The sequence below is a fragment of the Arctopsyche grandis genome, chromosome 10, assembly GCF_051622035.1.
Source record: "Arctopsyche grandis isolate Sample6627 chromosome 10, ASM5162203v2, whole genome shotgun sequence".
NCBI classification, from domain to species: Eukaryota; Metazoa; Arthropoda; class Insecta; order Trichoptera; family Hydropsychidae; genus Arctopsyche; species Arctopsyche grandis.
Genome location: NC_135364.1, coordinates 19,302,745 through 19,323,722, shown reverse-complemented (window position 1 = coordinate 19,323,722; position 20,978 = coordinate 19,302,745). Strand labels below are relative to the sequence as shown.

Sequence of the window (20,978 nt, the reverse complement as noted above, 5' to 3'; positions counted from 1 at the left end):
GTAGTTTACTGTATTTTTTAATTCAACTCAAAACAAGATGGTTTTAAAGCTTGAATAAAAACATGAATACATATACATATGTATTATGTCGGTCTCCGTCACGGGCCCGAATGTAAAACGCCCGAAAACGCAACTATCGGAAGGCAAAGATCGAAAATCGAAAGATCTTAAGTCGAAAGATAAAAAAAGGGTGCATGGTAAACGGTACATACTCACTTAATTTGCGCGAGCAGGATACAACAGGAACAAGAGGAACAGGCCTTTTCCTACCGTATTAATTTGCGCGCGCAGAATACAGGAGGAAAAGCCTGTTCCTCTTGTTCCTGTTGTATTCTGCTCGCGCAAATTAAGTGAGTATGTACGTGAGTATATACCGTTTACCATGCACCCTTTTGTATCTTTCGACTTAAGATCTTTCGATTTTCGATCTTTGCCTTCCGATATTGGCGTTTCACATTCGGGCCCGTGAGGTAGACCCTCGTATGATATTACATATAAGAAAATTATGTACATATTGATTTTATTTTTTATGTGAATGTAAATTGAACATCATTTATATTAAAAAATCATTTTGAAATAAAAAAATGTGTAATGAAAATAAAACGATAAAACGAGTGGATTAGAAATATTTATTATTGATATTTATAAAACTTGGAAAAAAACATGGCTTTATTTGGCATATTTGTATTTCAAAAAATTTGCAGTAGTAGTAATAATAGTAATAATTCAGCTGTATAAATATTTTTGTTATTATTGTTCATGAAAATATTAAATTTACTTATGTACATATAAAAAGTTTAGTTCGTACTAAAAACAAAACACTTTTATTATTCTACTATGTATATTAGAAAATTTTGCTGAGAGTGGTACAAATTATCGTATTTTATACAAATTTTGTATTCGGAAAACAAACATTCCATGTGAAAATTGAACTTTAAATCGACAGTGAACAGTTAATCAAAAAAATAAACCATTTCATTGCTCAAATTCATCGGTCGAGCTCGATCTTCCAGTTTGAACCTCATCTTGCCAGTACGATTGTTTCACAACAACTAATTATAATAATAGTGAACAACTTCTACAATGACTTTGAATCACATAATTATTTAAAAACAACCTCAAAAACCTTCCCGATTATCTCTCGTTAGTACATTTATCAAATACGCGTGCGAGTGAGAGAGACGAAAGCATCGCACGAAACTCAAACACGTGCAAGCGTGCTTTGTGCATATAAAACGTATATATTTTTTAAATTTATAATTAGCACAATTTATATCATTTATAAAGCATATTTTAATTTTTATTTATAAATTTCAACAGTTTTTTTAATAAAAAATCTAGATAATCATTTTTTTTTGTCTGTTCACTAAATAAGCAAAATTTTTTTTTAAAAAGAACATCTGAGAAATTGCAGTGGGTATTTATTATTTTAAAGACAGTGCCACTTTGACAAATTTGTTTATAATTGCATATAACTTATACACCCGCTTTGTAATCAATACGATTCAATGTAACCCTATTTTAAAAATGTCAGTATTTCTTAAGTTGTGATTATTGATTATGATTCCATGTCGTAATATGGTCCATAATTGTAGAAGAGTTATATATGGTTATATTGTTATCATCACAGATGGAAAAAAATGCAAAGATTTCAACGGATTGATTATCATGGACAATATTCAGTTTATTGACCAGAATGTGGCACTGACATAAATTAAAATTTATTTTTCCATTTATAAACAATAATACATAATATATTTTTACATTTTATATGAACACATCAAGAACATCTTTCAGGCACAGGTACAATTTTTTAAAATAAATTATGTAATTAGTATCAAAATATCCTATCAAAAATAATCGAACCAACACTAAATCAACATTGTTATACTTCCAGAGCCTTTGATGTTTTTTTTTATTAATAAATAAAAATACAATAAAATCCGAGTACACACCATCAAAAACAAAGATTTCTTTTTCCTTTTTAACAATAATAATTGAAAATATTACTATTCAAAAGGAAAAGTGTGAAAATTTTACTACTATATATAATATATATATATATATATATATATATATATATATATATATATATATATATATATATATATATATATATATATATATATATATATATATATATATATATATTTTTTATTTTTTTTTTTTATACTAAAGTGAAATTCAATCTGAAAAATCACACAACCTCTTTACAATAATAGATATTTATTATATAGATGTATATATAAAATTCATATTTTGCGGCTTTTAGTGATATTATTTTTAAGTGTAACCGTGAGCAAATCAACATTGAAATAGACACTTAATGTCTAGCAATCCCACTCATGTGTATATCTGTGCAGAGACAATTCATCATTAAAGCAATTAGTAACAACTACACAATTCTTTCTACTTTAATTTATAATCTTTAACTGAAAAATATTCCTTGTCCTATTTTTAAAATTATTTTTTCATATAAAAATTTATAAATGTGGTCACCGATTGTATCATAGAAACTTGTCTAATTGTGTCGTTTGAAACTATTATATGATTTTTCTACTTTATTGAGTAAAAAATTATACAAAATTCAGCAATCAACGATAAATATAAAAGCAAAAAACAGTAACTCAATGAATACAAATATATGGGAAAGTCAATACACTTTACATAATATACGATAATAATAATAATAAAATCTAATAGTGATTGTGCAGATAGATTGAATGATGCATTATTTAGGTAGTTTTAATAATAAAAAACACGCCGTTTCATCTTTACTGAATTTTTTTCACACTACGACTAAAATCTATTGAAAAGAAAAACCACGAAATATTCATAATTTGGGATGAATATCCTAGGATGGTGGGTAAAAATACACGACAATCTTCAGGTCACTATTACAATGACAACCTAAATTAATCTATCGTTTTTTTTTTGCCTTTTGAAATTATGAAGAGATACTTCAAAGGCGGGTAGTTCTATTGTAGCAGCTAAATGGAAGGAAAAGAAAAAAGTTTACGTTTTAAATAAGACTAGGTTTTTTATGACTAAATATACAAGTATTTTTCATGCAGAGAAAATACGTAGCTCGAGTCAGTTTTTGAGCTTTATTTATTCCACATGAAAGACACCTATTTATACTACATAATATGTACTGTAACATCAATTTATGATCAGACAAGGCCTCTGAATAGATTGGGAAATGCCATATCACTAGAGTTCATAATACACATAAATATATTTTTATTGGTTGTGGCTATTTGCTGGTACTATATCTGCAAATTATTGGCTATTTGCAGGTACTATATCTGCGAATTATTGGCTATTTGCTGGCACTATATCTGCAAAGCCTTCTTCGCATGCGCGTGAACTGTCACTGTCAGCGTGTTTACTGTTAAAATCTTGTTTTAAACCTCTTAAAATTTAGTTCGAACTCGTAAGGTGATTAAACATATAAGATTAAAATAATGAACGATTGATTAAACAAGTCTAGCATACATTAAATGTAAGAAATAATAATCGGATTATAAGTTCACGCGCAAACGCAGAAGGCTTTGCGCCTGTCGTAGATAGAGTACTTGCAAATAGCCACAACCATTTTTATTTGACGTTATATCGTACATATATTCTATTAAAAGGTCATGTCTTCAACGTATTTCTTATATATAAAATGAACTTTAGAATATTTTGGTCAAAACATAATATGATTTAGCTAGTGGGGATTTTTAACATGCATTTCAAAAATCTCTAAATACTAAGCTTATATTTTTTTTCAAAATAAAATCTCAATGTCGAATTTTTGCCTGATTACAAAACTTCATCTATTGTACATACATAAAGTAAAAACGATACGTTTTAAGGTAGATACATGCAATAATAAAACTGTATTAATATTTTTAATCTATCCTTTCCATTCGCAAAGCTCCCTGATTTGCCATTTCATCCAAGTTAAGGTCTGACTGCACTACAGAAGGCAACTTGGTACAAAAGGCAACTCGTAGTGCGTTCTATATCATACAATTTCATACAAACAATATTTAGCCAAGCTGCACCGTTTATACACATTTGTATGTATCATAACTTAAAAAGGATTAAAATATCCATATGAATTATATACTTTTTTAATACACACATTACTTTATTGAAATTAAAAATGTAAAATTCTCTAATAAAAATATAGTTTTATTCTTACGCATACTAATTAAACTATCACACTACGATTCCTATTGATATTGGGGTCTTTTAAAAGTAAAAATGTAAAAATGTGATTTCCATACCTTTCGAGCAATCTCCGCTTCAGCTCGGGAGGATACGTTACGTATATATAGTGTTCGCTTTGTCCCAATTCGTTCAGATCAGCCACTGTATAATATTCTTCATTGTACATGTTACCCTGAGCGCCACCTTGGCCAGCTCGAGCTGGTGACGAGTGAGCCGTTGCCGATGCGCTATTGCTGCCTAAACTTTTATCATCAGAACTGAAATTGTCAACACATGTACGCTTTAGTGCGTTTGATCTAGGCTTGCTCATGAAATAAAATGAGTAGAACTCACTCGAACAGAACCCAAATTATATAATAGCACATGCAGATTCCAAGTGTGAGAACGGTTGTTATTCCGATGACAAGCGACCACGGAAACGGTCTCACCGAGCTTGCTGCGTCTTCCCAATAGCGATCACAGCTCAAATACCAACACACAGCTCTGTTCATTTCCTCTGCAAAATTTAGATCATAAAATTATAAGAAAAGATAACGATCATCAACGTTTTTTGAAATTATGCAAAAATTTTGTGACTTCTTTAATTTCAGCAAATATTGGGAATTATTATTTATGTTAAATTTTGATTAAATAGTACTTAGAATTCTAATGGTCCAATAAAACTTTATAAATGACTGCTTTTTAAAGCCTATAAAGCATTTTGCATTAATTCTACAAATACAATACCTTCAATTTCTTTGAAGTCGTGTACCGACAGATGTATAATCAGACCAGCTATACAGTCTCGCACGAGTAATTCACAACGAGTCTTTAAATTTTGCAGTTCTTCAGGATTACAATTAGCTTTGAGCTTTTGCAATTCTGATATTCTTTGCTGTTTCTGATCGACAGGCGGCAGAGCCGAGTCGACCATATCTTTATCGCACAATTCTGAAGTACTATTCTGTTCACCGTCATTCTCAGTTGCTTTTGTTTCACCATCATCTAAAATATTAGCAGTTCTGTTAAAATGCAATACTTATTAAAAAAAAAAAATTGAGTTTGCATTTTGACTAACCATCTGTACTGTCTGTTTCTTCGGTAACGCTTACAGGATCTAAAGCTTTGGGACAGTTATGATATTCTTCGGGTTTTGGTTTTGCATTAACTTTTTTGCTCTGAGGTTGTTCATTACTTTTGAAGAATATCTTGGCGACTTCTCTCGGACCAGCCGTTGCTAGAGCCGTTCGGTATACAGTTGTCTCTTGCCAAATTTCTATATCTGTACTCGGACCATCCATATCCAGCGTGTTTTCTTGAGAAATCAACACTTGACATCTCATTATATCACAATAGTCTGCGAGGCAAACGGCGTCTTCTGCCTAAAAATTGAGATTTCAATTAACGCAAAGCACAAATGATATAACATATTCAATAGTTAGTTGTGTACAATATTGATTACAATTATACCTTATTAATGTTACTTTTATGTCTATTATCAAAGTGAATGTCTAAATATTTTTCTTCGTAGAAAGATTTTCCGCAGAAGCCGCACGTCCATTGCGAAGAGCGGTGCTGGAATTTGGCCGCGTGCTGTGGTCCAAATATATCACGTAGCGGGTGGAAAGGACACTCTAGTGGCAATTTCACCTGATGTTTCTCTAGTACTGGTATCCATTTGCTTTGCACTATTTTGCGCACTACTTTGGCGCTATCCCGTGAGCATGATATTTTGAATACGGTCGGTCCCGGCCACGGCAACAGCGACAAGAAAAGAAGCACCAGTACCTAAATAACAATATAATCATAAGCTTTCAATAAGATTTGGATAATATTTATTTACATAAATATTTTATTTAGGATATCTACATTTATTAAGCTTTACAATTGAAATCAAGTGTGCGTTTTTTGAAGTTTTTTGAAGTTTTAAACAAGAAAAGAAATATTCAAGCTCAAGGTTGCTCGAGTATTTTGTGAAGAGCTATGTTTGGTAATTGAAATTTAGATTAAGCAGTTAAGGTTAAGTTTTTTCTGAAGACTGATAAGCTATTGCAATTCACTTTGCAATATCAGGCACAAGAGCTACTCTTATCTGATAAGGAATACATGTCCAACTTTGTAATAAACATTATATCCTGTAAATATATGTATATGAATAAATAAATAAAAAAATAAAAAAAATAAAAAAAAAATTTAATAAAATGATTACTATTAGATTATCTACAGTTTATATTACAAATACCGAGCGAAGTCGGGTAAAACCACTAGCAACCATGAAAGTTACGTCAGAATTAAATCTTTCTCATTAATTGGTCGTCAACAGGTCTCTTTTTTAAAGAGCATGTTCTCTTTTTTTCGATAACATTATTTGGTAATTTTTTTTTTTTAAATTTCTAACATTTCTTTGTATGTATACATAGATATACTTTGTTCCTAACTTTTTTATAAGTATATATAAAGTAAAACCTCGAATAAGTACGATATATGTATGTAAATGTTTTCATTGTGATTACTTAAGAAAATTGAATATACCAGAAAAAAAAAATAATAAAATAAAATAAAACTATGGACATTTGGAGGGCAAAGATAACAAATCAAATTGTTACTTAAGCTATGATGAATTTCTATTCTAATTTTATTTGAATATAATATAGTTTCATGCTCAATTTTAGACGTCAACATTAAATTGCGCCATTCTGAAAAATCAGCTGATTAATTTATGTAAGTAATTTTTCAGAAATTAATCGATTAATAATGTTTTTTTATAAAATATGTAATTAATTATTATTAGTATGAAGTTATTGTTTCAGTTTGACAAATTAATTGATATTATCATACTATTGAATATGATTATTGAAGATAATTTGGTGGATTTTGTAAAGCATAGCAGTCTGTGGGGGTAGGTTGCGTCCAATACGATAAAGAGGTTGTGTCTTGACTTGGCAGAAAATATGCGATTTTTAGATAATATTTAAATACAATTTGGGATCAAATTGAGGTGGTTTACCTCGAGGGAGAGGGCTGCGCCCCTCATTCATATTCCGACAGCGGCGCAGCACCGCGCGCCTCACCTCAATTCACTACTTTTGAGGGCTAAGGGGTGAGAACCACCCCAACCCTCCCGAAAAATCAATTTTATGCGGACATAACCGCATTTAGTCTCAAGTATTGTGTCATTTCCGCGTTTGCTTTAAATTTCCTCTCAAATCATTCCTGTTTTTTTCTCATCTAAAGTCTTGTTGATAAAAATATATTTATTATTCCATGGAAATTTTGAAATATAGCAAAGTTTTAATATTAACGATTTAATGATAGAATTTGAATAAACTACTTAAATATATATGATAAATAACGAAGTTATATTTTAAATATATTTTGTATATGAAGGCTTTTATATTAAGGGGTAAATAAGCTGATTTCGAATTACGAATTAGCGCGTATAAATCTAAACAAAATGCTTCGCATTGTCACACTGTACCCTTGATTATCTGGGATGATAAGGAAATAATCACAAATAATTGTGACATAAACATTTTATATTTTCATTATGTTTAATATTTAACTCTGTCAACGGTTCGGTGATTACTAGTCAAATGTGAACCGGTCACAGGACAACCGGTCGCTCTAGATCGGTCACACGTGATCACCCGTCACACTAAAACTGGTCACGAGAAAACTGGTCACACCCTAAAATCGGTCAACCAGTTTTCTCGTGAGCGATTTTAGGGTGTGACCAGTTTTCTCGTGACCAGTCCTAGATAATATTATCTTATCTTGATTTGTATTTGTAATTATTAAATTTAAGGTTTGATTGCCAGGTTAAACTATTTTTCATGCGTAAATAACCTAACCCAACACCCATCTATATTTTGCTTAATTAATAAAAATACAGTCTATTTATGTATATTTTTCATTGTTTATATTTATAAATTGCGTTTGTTAACACCTGATTGAAAAATAAATATCATTTTCACAAACCTATTCTCACGATGTTTGAAAATTTAAGCACATAAATAATATCGTACGAAAACACAACATCAGATCTGTAGTAGGATATATTTTTTTATAATCAGTTTGCACTTTCAGGATTATTGATATAATTGATATTGTGTGTAATCCTGAAAGCTTAAAAGGTTTTTGCGGCAAATTGATAACAATGTTTGCTTATTCAAGCCAACACCTGTTCTACATTTATTCAAACGTTAATACTTACGGTGGATACTGGTACTTATGTATGTAAAGTTCATTAAAACTATTACTATATTTTATAAAATAGATACATACTATTATAAGTGAAATAGTTTATCAATATACGTCTATTTCAAATAGCAAATGCTATTTCAAATACAAAATGCCAAGTGATTATTTTAAATCACTGCATTCTAAGAGTAATATATCGGCTATGGACTTGATGAACTTTGACAATGGCTTTTCCAAAATTAAAATAAACGACTCTCTGGACATCGACATTGAAGACGTAAGTAATTTTAATAAATTTTAAATATATTTTGTATACAATTTTATTGATTTGGTTCAAAAATTTCAATAGATGGACGCGAGTATGTTTGATTTCCCAAACAAAATATGGACCGTTCGTCCACTTTGGGAAGTAGTGGTTGAAATTATATTGTACATGCCGATACTCATTGGTGGAGTCATCAGCAACGTCACCCTGCTCACAATGATCGTGAAATATAAACGATTGCAGTCACCAACAAACATTCTGATAGCTTCCATGGCTGGTGTGGATTTGGTGAATCTGATTTTATGTCCGTGGATGTTGTCGGTCCATCATTTTTATCAAAATTATGTACTCGGAGCTGTCGGGTGTAAAATGGAAGCTTTTTTATCAGGTTTGTGTGATGTTTAATCTTATATTTCAATAATTATTTGATATTTATTGTTTTGACTGGATTTAAATAGCATCGTTGCTGATAACTGGAGTGATGTTGCTGTCTATAGTATCCTACGATCGCTTAACTGCTATAGTACTGCCGAGAGAGAAACGTTTGACAAAGCGTGGTGCTTACCATCTTGCAATTCTATCTATTGTGATCGGTATTGCCTTTGGAACTCCGTTTCTCGTATTCAAATACTATAAGGTTAGTTTATATCTAATAATATAATGAAATACAAATTCTGATCATATTATTAGTTTTATAGTATTAAGTTTTGAAGCAAATGATTGATTCATGAATTTTTTTTATCCTTATCCATTATAGATTACAGGCATTGTTTAAAAATTAGCATTGTAAAAGCATGAATAATTATGTTTTGTTATCTATAGTGGATAATATAATGTTCAGTGCATGATAAAATTTAAATTCTGATCGAAAAGAAGAGCATTTATGTAAGTCACAGGCTTACTGTGTAAAGTGTCCTTGTGCACTTTAATTGTAGTTGAAATGTTTATTTTTTTTATATACATATGTATTATACAAAAACTTCAGGAACGACAGTGGAAAAACTTCTTAGAAAAGTATTGTACTGAAGATGTTCAAATTCTTCCGATATACTGGCATGTTCTATTGTCGACCCTCGTGTGGCTTCCCATGACAGTCATGATATCATGTTACACAGCTATTTTTTGCAAGGTATTGTTTTTAAAATAACTAGCATTCACATACATTCAATAATCAAAATTCGTTATACATATATATGTATAGGTATATGATAAAAATTATTTACAAAACAGCTGGACAAGTATCAGAAGGAGATTTTAAGACGAGAACATCCAATGTCTGTAAATTACAAGACCCGAGTAGCCCGTACACTTTTCGTAATCGTTATATCGTTTATTGTGTGTCGCTTGCCATTCACTGTGCTTGTCTTTTGGAGGTTTCAGCTTGTGAAAGAAACGAGACAGGATTCTGTTAGTTTGATGCTGATAATGAATCTCATGAAATATTAATTGATCTTAGCTTATAAATGATTTTTAATGTTTTTTTTTTTTTTTTAGATAACTAGCACTTATCAAATGTTATGGTTTGTGTCGCATTATTTAATTTATTTGAACTGTGCAATAAATCCTATGATATACGGGTTCAATAATGAAAATTATAAACGAGCTTTCGGTGAAACTCAACTCTATAAATGGCTAAGTGGGAGTAAACAAGTTGTATGTCTTATACTTTATTTGTTTCTAAATATTTTTTTATTATTTTCTTTAACGCATTGATACTGTTTTTCAGAAAGAAGTAGCTAAAACACAGAAGATGGAAAACGAACAATTGGATTCGGGCAAAAAATCAAAAAGTTGCTTGTGCTGTTTGCATTGTTCAAGACAAAAGGATAAAATTCAACACGAAACAAATATTCGTACTATATCTGATTTGGAGCAGAAAAAATCAGATCCAAAACTTCTTCAAATGAACTACATAATTAATAATAGTTAATTCAATTATGGTTGAAGTGTAGTTTGAAAATATTTATTAATAGAATTTAAATGTAAATTATATTCTTACATAATATAATATGTAAAGATAAATATAATAGAACAATAAAAAATGTCAATCATTCTGTATAATAATAAAAAAAATATTGTTTAAATATATGTATGACATAAAATAAAATAACCAAGTCAAAACCCTGAAACATTTGTATGTTTCTTTATGAAAAAAATCGATATATTATATTCATAGTGGTGCGATGAATTAATTGCCTTAAATTCATATAAATATAATAATACTGGTGTGATTTCGACTACAGTTAACTTAATAATAATTAATTGTCTTTTTACTGTTAAAATGTTAATTTCTTCTATAAAATCTAATCATTCAATTCAAACGATAAAGCTTGGAGACGCTGTCGGAGAATATCTTGCATGTCAGGTTCAGATTTCAATATGTCAGAAGCTTCTTGCAATATTGCCATACATTCTCCCATCAGACCCTGCAATAAATTCGTTTTTTTTTTCATTTGTGTATATATATATCATAAAAAGTTTAAAAATATATATTAAATTATTATTACTTACTTGGGCAGCATCTTTAGTGATTTTATCAGTTGCTAAATCTCTTTTGGTCTTTACCAACATGGCGCTTTGCAATTCTAGTAAAATTTCACCTCGACCACGCGTATGTCCTGGCTGAAGAATGTTCAGTACATCTAATATTTCTTCACACAGTGATATCTTCCGATCTAGTGCAGCAATGTTGAGCTCTATTAAAATTAAATAATAATGAATTTGAAACTTAAAGGATACTGAAAAATCCAATTTCTTTGTAATAACACATTATTTGCAAATATTTATCTTATGCTATTGTATGAACATACATATTTATGTATGTACATACATATTTATGTATGTACATAACAAAAGTCAGGTTACATGTGTTTTATGCTCTTCATACAATTAATATAGGAAACGAAATTTGTAACCAACTACTTAAAAATAACTTAACATATATTATATACATATATATATTGATTAGAACCTAAGTTGAACTTATTTCAATTGAAAAACTTGTAACTATGGCCTCTAATTTCAAGTCATATTTAATTTATCATTTTGTACAAAATAACCTTATCTACAAAATGATTTATTTAATATGAGTCGACCTTAAATTTCACAGGACTTTTGTTGTATTTCATCAATTTTATATCATCATAATCGTTACAAAACTACTGTAGCCTTCAAATGCATCGTTAGTAACAAAAGCAAACTTGTCGTCATTCTATTACAAAATGAACCGTAGCTCAAAATAGATCAATATAAAAATACACACCTTCACCGAAAGAGCGTTTTGCAATTTTGAAAACTTATTGGCAAGATCATCGATCGATTGATGCAAGCTATTGAGCAATGTAAAAACACAGTGTAATTACCGCTATATGTGAATCCTGGAAGCCATCCGTACATCTGCGTAAGCAAAAGTTTAACATCGATGACGTGATAGTTGGAAGGATGTAATGCCTGCTCGTATTTTATTATATATTCCTCCAGATCCTTAGGATTAGTCTTGTCTAGAATGCGAATGTCTTTTAATATAGCCTCGTTGCCCCAGGTCATCTGTTTAGCTTGCACTTGGTGTCCGCACACGTTGCACTTCCATTCTGCACCGCTATCCAAAGGATTCGTCGACATCATTTTTGGAATATCCTTGGAATCCTTGCCTCGACTGTTGGCGCGACATATTGAGCAGAAGATAGAACCTAGATAAGTTCCTAATTCTGTTGGGTCAGCGCACCTGGAGCACGTGCACGAGAAACACTTTGAATTCTGAAGATGAATTCGTCGTGTCAATGTACCACGTAAAGGTTGAGTGTACGAGGTAGTAATGACACTTCCTTTTGTTATAGGAAGTGTTGCTATAACGGCCATGTGGTAGTCTTCGTCTAGGAAGACATGTTTGGTGTTGGGTACGCAATCGTGCGATTGCATCGAAGCAGTTAAATATAGTCCTCTAAGTTTAACCAGATTCTTGTATCTATAGTCGAAAGCGTTGTTGTCCAAAATGGCTGCAACGTTCATTATGGTGTTTTCATCGAACTGAGTAAAACCCAGAACTTGCTGTATGAAAGTGACTATGTTTGCTTTTAGTATCTTGTATAGAGGAGTATTGATTCGTTGCTCCAAATGTCCTTGCATACTTAATATTGCCTCGTACTGTTTAGGGTCTGTTTTTTCCATTAGAAGACAACGCAAAGGTGCTATGACGCAATAAGCAGACTCTTTCTTGTCTTCCCCACCGTAGGTTATAGTACAAGTGTACTTTCTTTTGTTCATAAGTTCACATTCTTCTTTGTGAACTTTTGAGCTTTGACACTCCGAGTTACACATGGGCCATCCACACGAGGTGCATTTATAGAAGTCAATTTTTCCATTCTGTTGTTTTTCAGCTTTTACTCTTTTATAGCAGGATAAGCACACCGGGTGTGATACTATTTTGGGTCCTAGTACTGCTGGTTTTTCTTTGAAGATCATTTCTCCTTGTTTGATGTCTCTGGTGGCTATTAAGTGGCGTCCCAGAACCTCGTTGCATTCTAGCCTGAAGGCAGAGCATTTGAAGCGATGTCCTGATCTCCATGCTTGTTTCTGATGAACTTTTCCGCAATAATGTTGAGACCTACATCCTCCACAAACTTGAGCTGCTGGTTCCGAGCAAACGGCACACCTCGGAAAGTCTTCTTTGACTCCGTTCATGACTCAAACTTTTGAGCTCATGTAAACTTTGGGTGCGCTATGTACTATACCCAGGGCAGCCGCCAGCGTACTGAAGATGAATTTTATTGCTGTTCAGATGAAAGTGATTCTTTTCATTGAAGAGAAACCGTAGTGCCAAGAGTGCGAGAGGAATAGCATTCTATACCCAGTCTGTCTGGGTTATTTCTATCTGGAAGTTATATTTGAGTTTTTGGCACACGCAGCAACATAACGCTATAACGTTACGAAAATGCACAAAAATGTTCATATACATATTGTATGATACAATATTATTTTTGAACGCTTTCCAGTTTTCAGTTTTCCGTTTTGGTGCCACGAACCACACGTCTGTTGGATACTAAAGTGAAACTTGCTCATTTTGAAAGATTGAGTAGCATTTTTTTTTAGGAAAGGTGCTAGAGGTGGTTCTAGTTTTGACCATATCTGGAGTTGACGTTGTTGTTTGACTCACATATATCGCAATCAAGTGGTTCTGGTTCGCAATCGAAGCAAATCGCCAATCAGAAGATGGTAGGAGAGAAAGAAGTTAGGGCAATGTGCCCCGTCTGTTCTTCTGCGGCTGTGTTTAGGTGCACTAGTTGTAAAGAAGTCTCGTATTGTTCTAAAGAGCATCAGAAGATGGATTGGAAGCAGCATAAAAATTCGTGTAAAGCTTATGAGGTATAGTATGAATTATTTATGAAAATCCCTAAATATTTTTTTTATATTTATATAAATAGTCGGTCCACGCTCTAATTAAGTCGAATACCGATCATTTTTTTTCTTTGTTGTTGAGCTATTTTGGTACCATCGGATTCCGACGCAACTTCGTACTGCTACTTTATTTTAGAAGTCTTGTAATATTATCTCATAGAAATTAATTGGAATCAAAACGAACTTTGTGATTCGTATTTTAATTTTACGTTTTTGAAATTGAAATACGTCGTTTATTTTTTAAGTTCTTTAAATTTTATGCTTTTTTGGGATTTTTAACTTTTTTTATAATATTTCAATACTTAAAGTAATAATGAATCTATATATGTACGTACATATATTCATCCATTGCATAAAATATGCATCAGAAAAATATTTTCAAATAATTCGTGGTCTAGATCAGGCATCGGCAACCCTTTTTGGCTACGGGTCAAAATCAACCAAAATGTGACTATTAAGAAAATGCTTTGGGTCAGTGAGATTTTCATTTTAAAACAGTTATTTAGTGAATAATCAGAAAAAAAATTGTTACACCGCCCACCGTTATTGCCCCCTCCCCCAAATGAAGCCCCTGATTTTTATCGATTTCGTAAAGTAATGTCATTAAAGCACTCTTAAGAACTTAACCTAGAGCTAAACATCGTATTTCAGCATGTTACAGCAAATCTCCATATTTAGATTAAATTTCTTCCAAAAACGCTTTGCAGCACCTGTGTGTTATTGGAGATCGTGATAATATTTTGGCTATGATCTTAATAACCTTTTTCATTACCTTCTCAAGTTATATATTTTTGGTACTTTAACTTGACAAAAACTCTAGCTTTAAACGGTTAACTCAAGTGGGTTACTTGAAATTTTCAAATGAGTCAATTAGTGACCCGCGGGTCATAGGTTGTAATTATTGTGTAATTATGTATGTTATAATTATGTAGTTATTAAAATTATAATCTAGATTTTAATTTTCGGAATTAGACGTTGCATTTGTTTGAGTTTCTTTTTGAGTATCTAAGCAGAACGATTAAAAATATACGGAAAAAGTGTTCCACCAGAAATTATTAACCGAAGAGCGAGATAATTATTTGTGTACTTTTTATATTATGCATAATTTTAGATATTGTATTCCACTAACTTAATATAGCTTTGATTCAAATAATTTTATTTCAAAAAGTTTTTTTTCATTAGTATTTATAATACTTCTTTTATTTTAAAACCTATTGATTCAAGCAATCAATTCGTTTTTATATCATAACAATATATTAAACAATATCATAATACGCCGACCCAATTTAGATTAAGGAGGTACTTAAATTAAATTTAGAAGAAAGTCCAGTATACCTATATTATTGGATATCTGTCATAACAACTAAAGGGCAAATCTGATTGGATTGAACTTTAAATGTATCATGTCAAGTGACACGTGGTATTAGTGCCAATCTTCAAACGTATTTTGGCACAGATCCCATCAACGTGTTTCATTATATTTAGATCAACGATCACGCACGTGGTTTCAGATAAGAACGTCAGAAAAATTGGGACGCTACTTGGTAGCATCCCGAGACCTGAACCCTGGCGATATCGTCATCACGGAAACACCCCTCATCTGGGGACCGAAAGCATTGTATGACCCAGAAAGGATAGCTCCGTGCGTTGGCTGCTACAAACCTGTCAATCTTGACGTAGGAGAGCGATGTGCCAGGTGACTTTACTGAAATACATCCGTTAAAAATTTAAAAATGAGCCTTTGGAAATAATCGCCATTTTCATCATCATTGATTAAGTGAAGACGAGTCTGTTTTTTTTTTTTTTTGGTTTCGTATACTTTATGGGATTTTAACATGTTTCAGTTGTGGTTGGCCCATATGTTCAGGTCACTGTCAAGGTTTAAAGGATCACAGACATCATGGGCTCGAATGTGTCGTGTTAAGTTTGAGGCCTGGATGTGCCGTTTCAGACATGGGTGATTATTACAGGTAGTTTGAATTTTATAACTAATATTTGCAGTGTTAAAATAATGAATATTGAATGGAATTTGATTTTTTTCAGACATGATGCTCTATTCGCATTGAGATGTCTGATTTCACAGACTAAGTTTCAAAAGAAATATAAGAAAATTATGGAACTTCAGTCTCACATTGAGGATAGAGGACCAGATACTGAAATTTACAGGTTACATTGTTTAGAATTACAATAGTAGTATTCAAAGCATAGTGATTTTTACATTTTATATTGTGCAGAGACGACGTCACATGATGATTTGCTGCGTTCGAGGATATTCCATTGTGCTACTTATTAGTTTATGTAGTTGTTGAAAATCGACAGGTATCGTCTACGGTTGTGAAAAATAAATTGTGCAGATGTCTGTGTTTATTTGTATGTATGTACTGTCAGTGTTTGAATATTATTACAGTTACGAAACTGAATTTAATATGTTTAAATTGGTTTTGTACCCCACGCATCACGATATGGTCTGTTTTATGGATATAGATTTTGACAAATGACCTGTTAAAATCATTGAAATAAATGGACTTGATCATGATGTGTTGAGCGAGAATCCAAGTTTTAAGGTAAACCGGAGTTGACAGTTTACTTTTGTGATGTTATTGGTTTTCCTATTTGTATCTATAATATCTACATATTAATTTATTTATATAATTTTTATAACCGCAATAATACAATTTATTATACATTTATATTTAATTATTCATAAGGAGCTGTCACAATTCATCAACCAGATGTGGCAGCATACTATTGTGCCGTTTTTGATTTTTATATAACGATTTCTTAATATTCACTTGGAACAACTTGTCTCTTGATATCTTCACAATTTTGTGTGTTTTAAATAATAATAATGTAAAAAAATATTTAATGAGGATGGCAATTTTTTGTAAAAAATATATATTATATTTTCTCATAAAAAATTCAATATAATTTATTGGACCAATATTAATATTGAGTGTTCGATGACTTGATATAATAATATTTAAGGAGAGGATTAAACTAATACTTTAGACAATTCCGATCTTTAAATTTGCCGTCTCTAATTTATAACCAAGTTTATCTCATATTTGATATAATTGAAAAAAAAATGACAGAACATTTTCAAAAGCACTTTCAAATTCACCCACTAAAATTAATCTACTAATATGCATAATCTTCACTTGTGTTAATATATTTTGATATTTTTTTAGAGAAACGGATGCACTAATAGCGAAATATTTAGAAAACAACTTTTTATATCCTCTACGATCTGTGGAAAATGAACTAAAGACCAATCTAGTTCCTGACATATCTGATGACTTGATCCACAAAATTTGCGGTATAATTGACGTAAATGCTTTAGATGTCAACTTAAATAACGGGTGCGAAATTAGTGCCCTTTATGCCACTGCCTGTATGATGGAACATAGTTGTATACCTAATACAAAGCATTGTTTCAATCTCACGAGCACAGATGAAAGTTCTCAGTATAGAATTAAAGTAAAAGCGGTTGTTCCTATTGCCAAAGGTGAAAATATAACTACAATGTATAGCCACGCACTTTGGGGTACCCAAGCAAGGAGGGATCATCTCAAGGAGACGAAATATTTCTCTTGCTTCTGCAAGAGATGCAAGGATCCTACGGAATTGGGTACATATCTTAGCACTATGAAATGCATAGGAACTGGAACAGAACCGTGCGGAGGATATCAACTACCGGATGATCCATGCGATGATACATCAGAATGGAGCTGTGATAAATGTCCGGTTAGTGTGAAATCATCAGAGATATCTTTCTTAGTTTCTAAATTAGGCGAAGATGTTGAGAATATACAAATCGGACGAGCAAACATTCAACAGATGGAGAACTTTTTGGAAAAACTTTCCACGTTCCTACATCCTCATCACTATCATGTATACTCGATGAAGCATTCCTTAGTTCAACTTTACGGATATCAAAATGGATATCTGCACCATGAGATGAAGTTGGAAGATCTCGAAAAGAAGGCTATCATGTGCCAGGAGTTGATTGATATTACGACTGCGTTAGATCCTGGAAATTCTCGCTTGTGTCTGTATACTGGAGTGCTGTTCCATGAGTTGTTCCAGGCTAAGTTTGAAATTATGAAGAGGGACGTTGATAGTAAAAAGTTAGTAGACAAGAAAGAAAATTTGAAAACATTAGACGAGCTAAAGGATTGTTTGAAGAAGGCTTTGTATGCTTTGGAAGACGAGCTAGATGGAAGTTCTGGACAGAAGCTCATGGTTGTTATGAAGGCATCTGAAGACAAATTTTTAAAATGGATCAAAGAGAAGCAGTGATATTTTTTACATTTTCAATGATCTTTTTCTTCCATAGTTTCATGTGTTTTAATAATTTTTTCTTATTGAAAGCATTTTAATTCAGTGATTAAATTAGTAGATTATAATGTTTGAGGCCTTTAGCAAAGATTTCTATAGCATTATGGTGGATCACATCAACAGGGTGTGCTAGGAATGGTAAAAAATTTAAGTTTGACTTTTATGAATATCATCATATTGAAACTCACTTTCGACTGTTCCTAGCTCATCCTATGGATGTGCAGTTTTGTATTTACCATATGTAGTTGAACGAATTACGTCGTTGACATTGACATCTAAGTGATGTAATCATAAGCCCTTGTACTTGTAAATATGTATGAGTATGTATGTATACATAGGTGTCGATAGGAAAAACATAATAAAAATAACCAATGATTTGATAATAAAATTATTTAATAAATAATCAAATAGAATAGTATAATATCACAGAATTTGGCTATTTTATTATTAATCAATACAAATAAAAAATGGTAACTCTTGACTAGACTCTTTCACTTTCATTAAAAAAAAATCAATTTAATCTAACTATTTCTTGTACCCAATCCATATACTCTGATATGCGGGTGTACAATCCTGGCAGTCTTGGTCTTCCACATCCAATTCCAGTGGAAACTACTCCAATAACCATAGAATTAGAACCATCCGAAGACATGAGAGGACCTCCGCTGTCGGCCTGCAACATAATCCATTTCAATACACGCATAACAATTAAGTAATTCAACATGACATTGGCCATAATGTGACAAACAGGTGATCTATTGACCTTAGCGCTCATTAGTATGCTTAGTGCGTATTATTACGCCGGTTATGCGCTTAGATCGTGTTGCGTAATACGAAATACTTACCCAGCAAGAATCCTTGCCCCCTTGTTCTTCACCAGCGCACATTTGCCCTGGATTAATCTTTGTCTTCTTGCCCTGAGAGCTGTACCAATCTTGGCACACGTTGTTACCCAGAACGTTCACTTCGACTTTTTGTAAAATACTAGCACGACCTCCTAAAAACAAAAATTGAATTAATGCTGATTCAAACATTGGTTTGAAATTAGTATATTCAAGCTCTTCTACCGTTTGAGTTGACTTCTCCGAGCCATCCCCATCCGGCTACGACAGCAAGTCTTCCGGAAAAGTCTGTGTAGGTGTTTCCGTTAGGTCCATCTGGTAAGCAAGCTGGTGTTACGCTTTCAGACCAGACTATGTCTTCAGCTAGACGAATTAAAGCCAAGTCATCACTGGATCGTCCGCATTTATGTCTTGGATGAGGAATTATTTGACTTAATCTCACATCTTTGGATTTTGGTTCTTCAGCTCTGGTTAGGTCATGCTCGCCGAGAGTTACTCGTATTTGACCCGGTTTCAATAGCTCATTTGTTCCACTGAAATTGGAAGTGTTCAGATTAATTTTTGGATATGACTTGTTTAAGAATATCTCATTCAATTAAATGAGGCTAATATGGTGTGTATATACTTGTTATTAGTTACTTCTTTACTCCAAGATCTCTCAGATTGTTCATTTAAGATATTACAGTCTGAGAGATCTCAGAAACACGAGTCTAATACTAAATTGATTTCAATGTATTGAGTTTAAAGGCGTTTGGAAGATTAAAGATTAAAACTATTAAGTTCCAAATGTCACGTTTCAGAAGTTTTTCAAATATGTGTTAGATCAAATGCAAAAACCCAATTACTACTAAATTTGGTATATCCGTAGTATTTATAAGTTTTTATAATTGGAATACGAACAGAGTGTCCCAGAATGAAGCATTTTGATTTTAAGTAGTTTCCAAATCAAATAATGCCAATTAATTTGCGCTAGCAAAGTGCTGTGCTGCATAATGAAGTCGATTTGAATATACCCAATACTCATCAGACAACGATTGATTCCTCAAACTTTAAAATTTGAAGTTCAAGATAGATGCTTTGGATGCTTAAAGCTTTCCATCTAAGCTTGACACTATTTATTCGTGACTATAACTTACCTGCAAACACAATGAGCAGCTGTCAACAACCAACGACGAGACAGAACAGTAGCACCGCAATAATGTCCACCTCTTCTAGTCAGGGAAACCAACCAGGGAAATTCACCCCTGGCTGCATTACTCCCACCTATGATCCTGCCTGAACGTCTGCTTCCACAGGACATATCTGACACTACAATTCAAAAAACACTCATCAGAAATCCAAATTAAATCTAAGCACCAACAAAAACCGGATAAAGTCTTACGATTGATCACAGATTGCACTTGTCTCGCCATCAACGCGCACACTACAACCAACGCAAACTTGAACATTTTCGCGCCTTTCAACTGATTTGAACGTATTTGAGTCGGTAGCACGTGTGATGTATTGTTGATATTTGTATTATGTGGTTACACTGTTATGATTGACTGGTGTATTTTTGGTGTGCACTTGTGGTGAAATGTGTCGGTGCATATAGGAAGCCCGCGTTTATATATGGGCGTGCAAGATGTACTAGGAAACTGTTCCTACTACGGTTTCCTGCCATCCAATCTGCTGCCAAGCTTTGAGGTCATCTCCTCCACCAGCTCTGCCTCATTTTGTGTGTAGTGTTTCAGTGCCAC

The 20,978-nt window shown here is 32.4% G+C and overlaps 5 protein-coding genes across 5 annotated transcripts; 2 read left to right on the top strand and 3 right to left on the bottom strand.

The window, feature by feature from the left end:
- Nucleotides 1-2,943: 2,943 nt before the first annotated feature.
- On the bottom strand, nucleotides 2,944-7,234 carry LOC143918106 (uncharacterized). Its single transcript, XM_077439817.1, has 7 exons — nucleotides 7,208-7,234; nucleotides 5,671-5,988; nucleotides 5,279-5,582; nucleotides 4,948-5,205; nucleotides 4,555-4,717; nucleotides 4,278-4,478; nucleotides 2,944-2,990 (listed from the first exon to the last, which is right to left on the bottom strand). Exons 1-7 carry the CDS (start codon nucleotides 7,232-7,234, stop codon nucleotides 2,963-2,965), a joined length of 1,299 nt encoding a protein of 432 aa, XP_077295943.1. The 3' UTR covers nucleotides 2,944-2,962.
- A 1,515-nt stretch (nucleotides 7,235-8,749) lies between these two features.
- On the top strand, nucleotides 8,750-10,405 carry LOC143917723 (neuropeptide Y receptor type 1). The gene is made up of 6 exons (XM_077439304.1): nucleotides 8,750-9,053; nucleotides 9,124-9,302; nucleotides 9,651-9,794; nucleotides 9,896-10,072; nucleotides 10,160-10,307; nucleotides 10,392-10,405. Exons 1-6 carry the CDS (start codon nucleotides 8,750-8,752, stop codon nucleotides 10,403-10,405), a joined length of 966 nt encoding a protein of 321 aa, XP_077295430.1.
- A 422-nt stretch (nucleotides 10,406-10,827) lies between these two features.
- LOC143918052 (SET domain-containing protein SmydA-8-like) lies at nucleotides 10,828-13,391 on the bottom strand. Its single transcript, XM_077439717.1, has 3 exons — nucleotides 12,028-13,391; nucleotides 11,177-11,361; nucleotides 10,828-11,091 (listed from the first exon to the last, which is right to left on the bottom strand). Exons 1-3 carry the CDS (start codon nucleotides 13,343-13,345, stop codon nucleotides 10,969-10,971), a joined length of 1,626 nt encoding a protein of 541 aa, XP_077295843.1. The 5' UTR covers nucleotides 13,346-13,391; the 3' UTR covers nucleotides 10,828-10,968.
- A 270-nt stretch (nucleotides 13,392-13,661) lies between these two features.
- SmydA-5 (SET and MYND domain containing, arthropod-specific, member 5) lies at nucleotides 13,662-18,871 on the top strand. The gene is made up of 5 exons (XM_077439642.1): nucleotides 13,662-14,026; nucleotides 15,571-15,755; nucleotides 15,904-16,029; nucleotides 16,103-16,225; nucleotides 17,248-18,871. Exons 1-5 carry the CDS (start codon nucleotides 13,874-13,876, stop codon nucleotides 18,356-18,358), a joined length of 1,698 nt encoding a protein of 565 aa, XP_077295768.1. The 5' UTR covers nucleotides 13,662-13,873; the 3' UTR covers nucleotides 18,359-18,871.
- A 37-nt stretch (nucleotides 18,872-18,908) lies between these two features.
- Nucleotides 18,909-20,651, bottom strand: LOC143917722 (trypsin-1-like). Its single transcript, XM_077439303.1, has 5 exons — nucleotides 20,621-20,651; nucleotides 20,376-20,547; nucleotides 19,465-19,772; nucleotides 19,243-19,394; nucleotides 18,909-19,070 (listed from the first exon to the last, which is right to left on the bottom strand). The coding sequence occupies exons 1-5, from the start codon at nucleotides 20,649-20,651 to the stop codon at nucleotides 18,909-18,911; spliced, it is 825 nt and encodes a 274-aa protein (XP_077295429.1).
- Nucleotides 20,652-20,978: the final 327 nt, after the last annotated feature.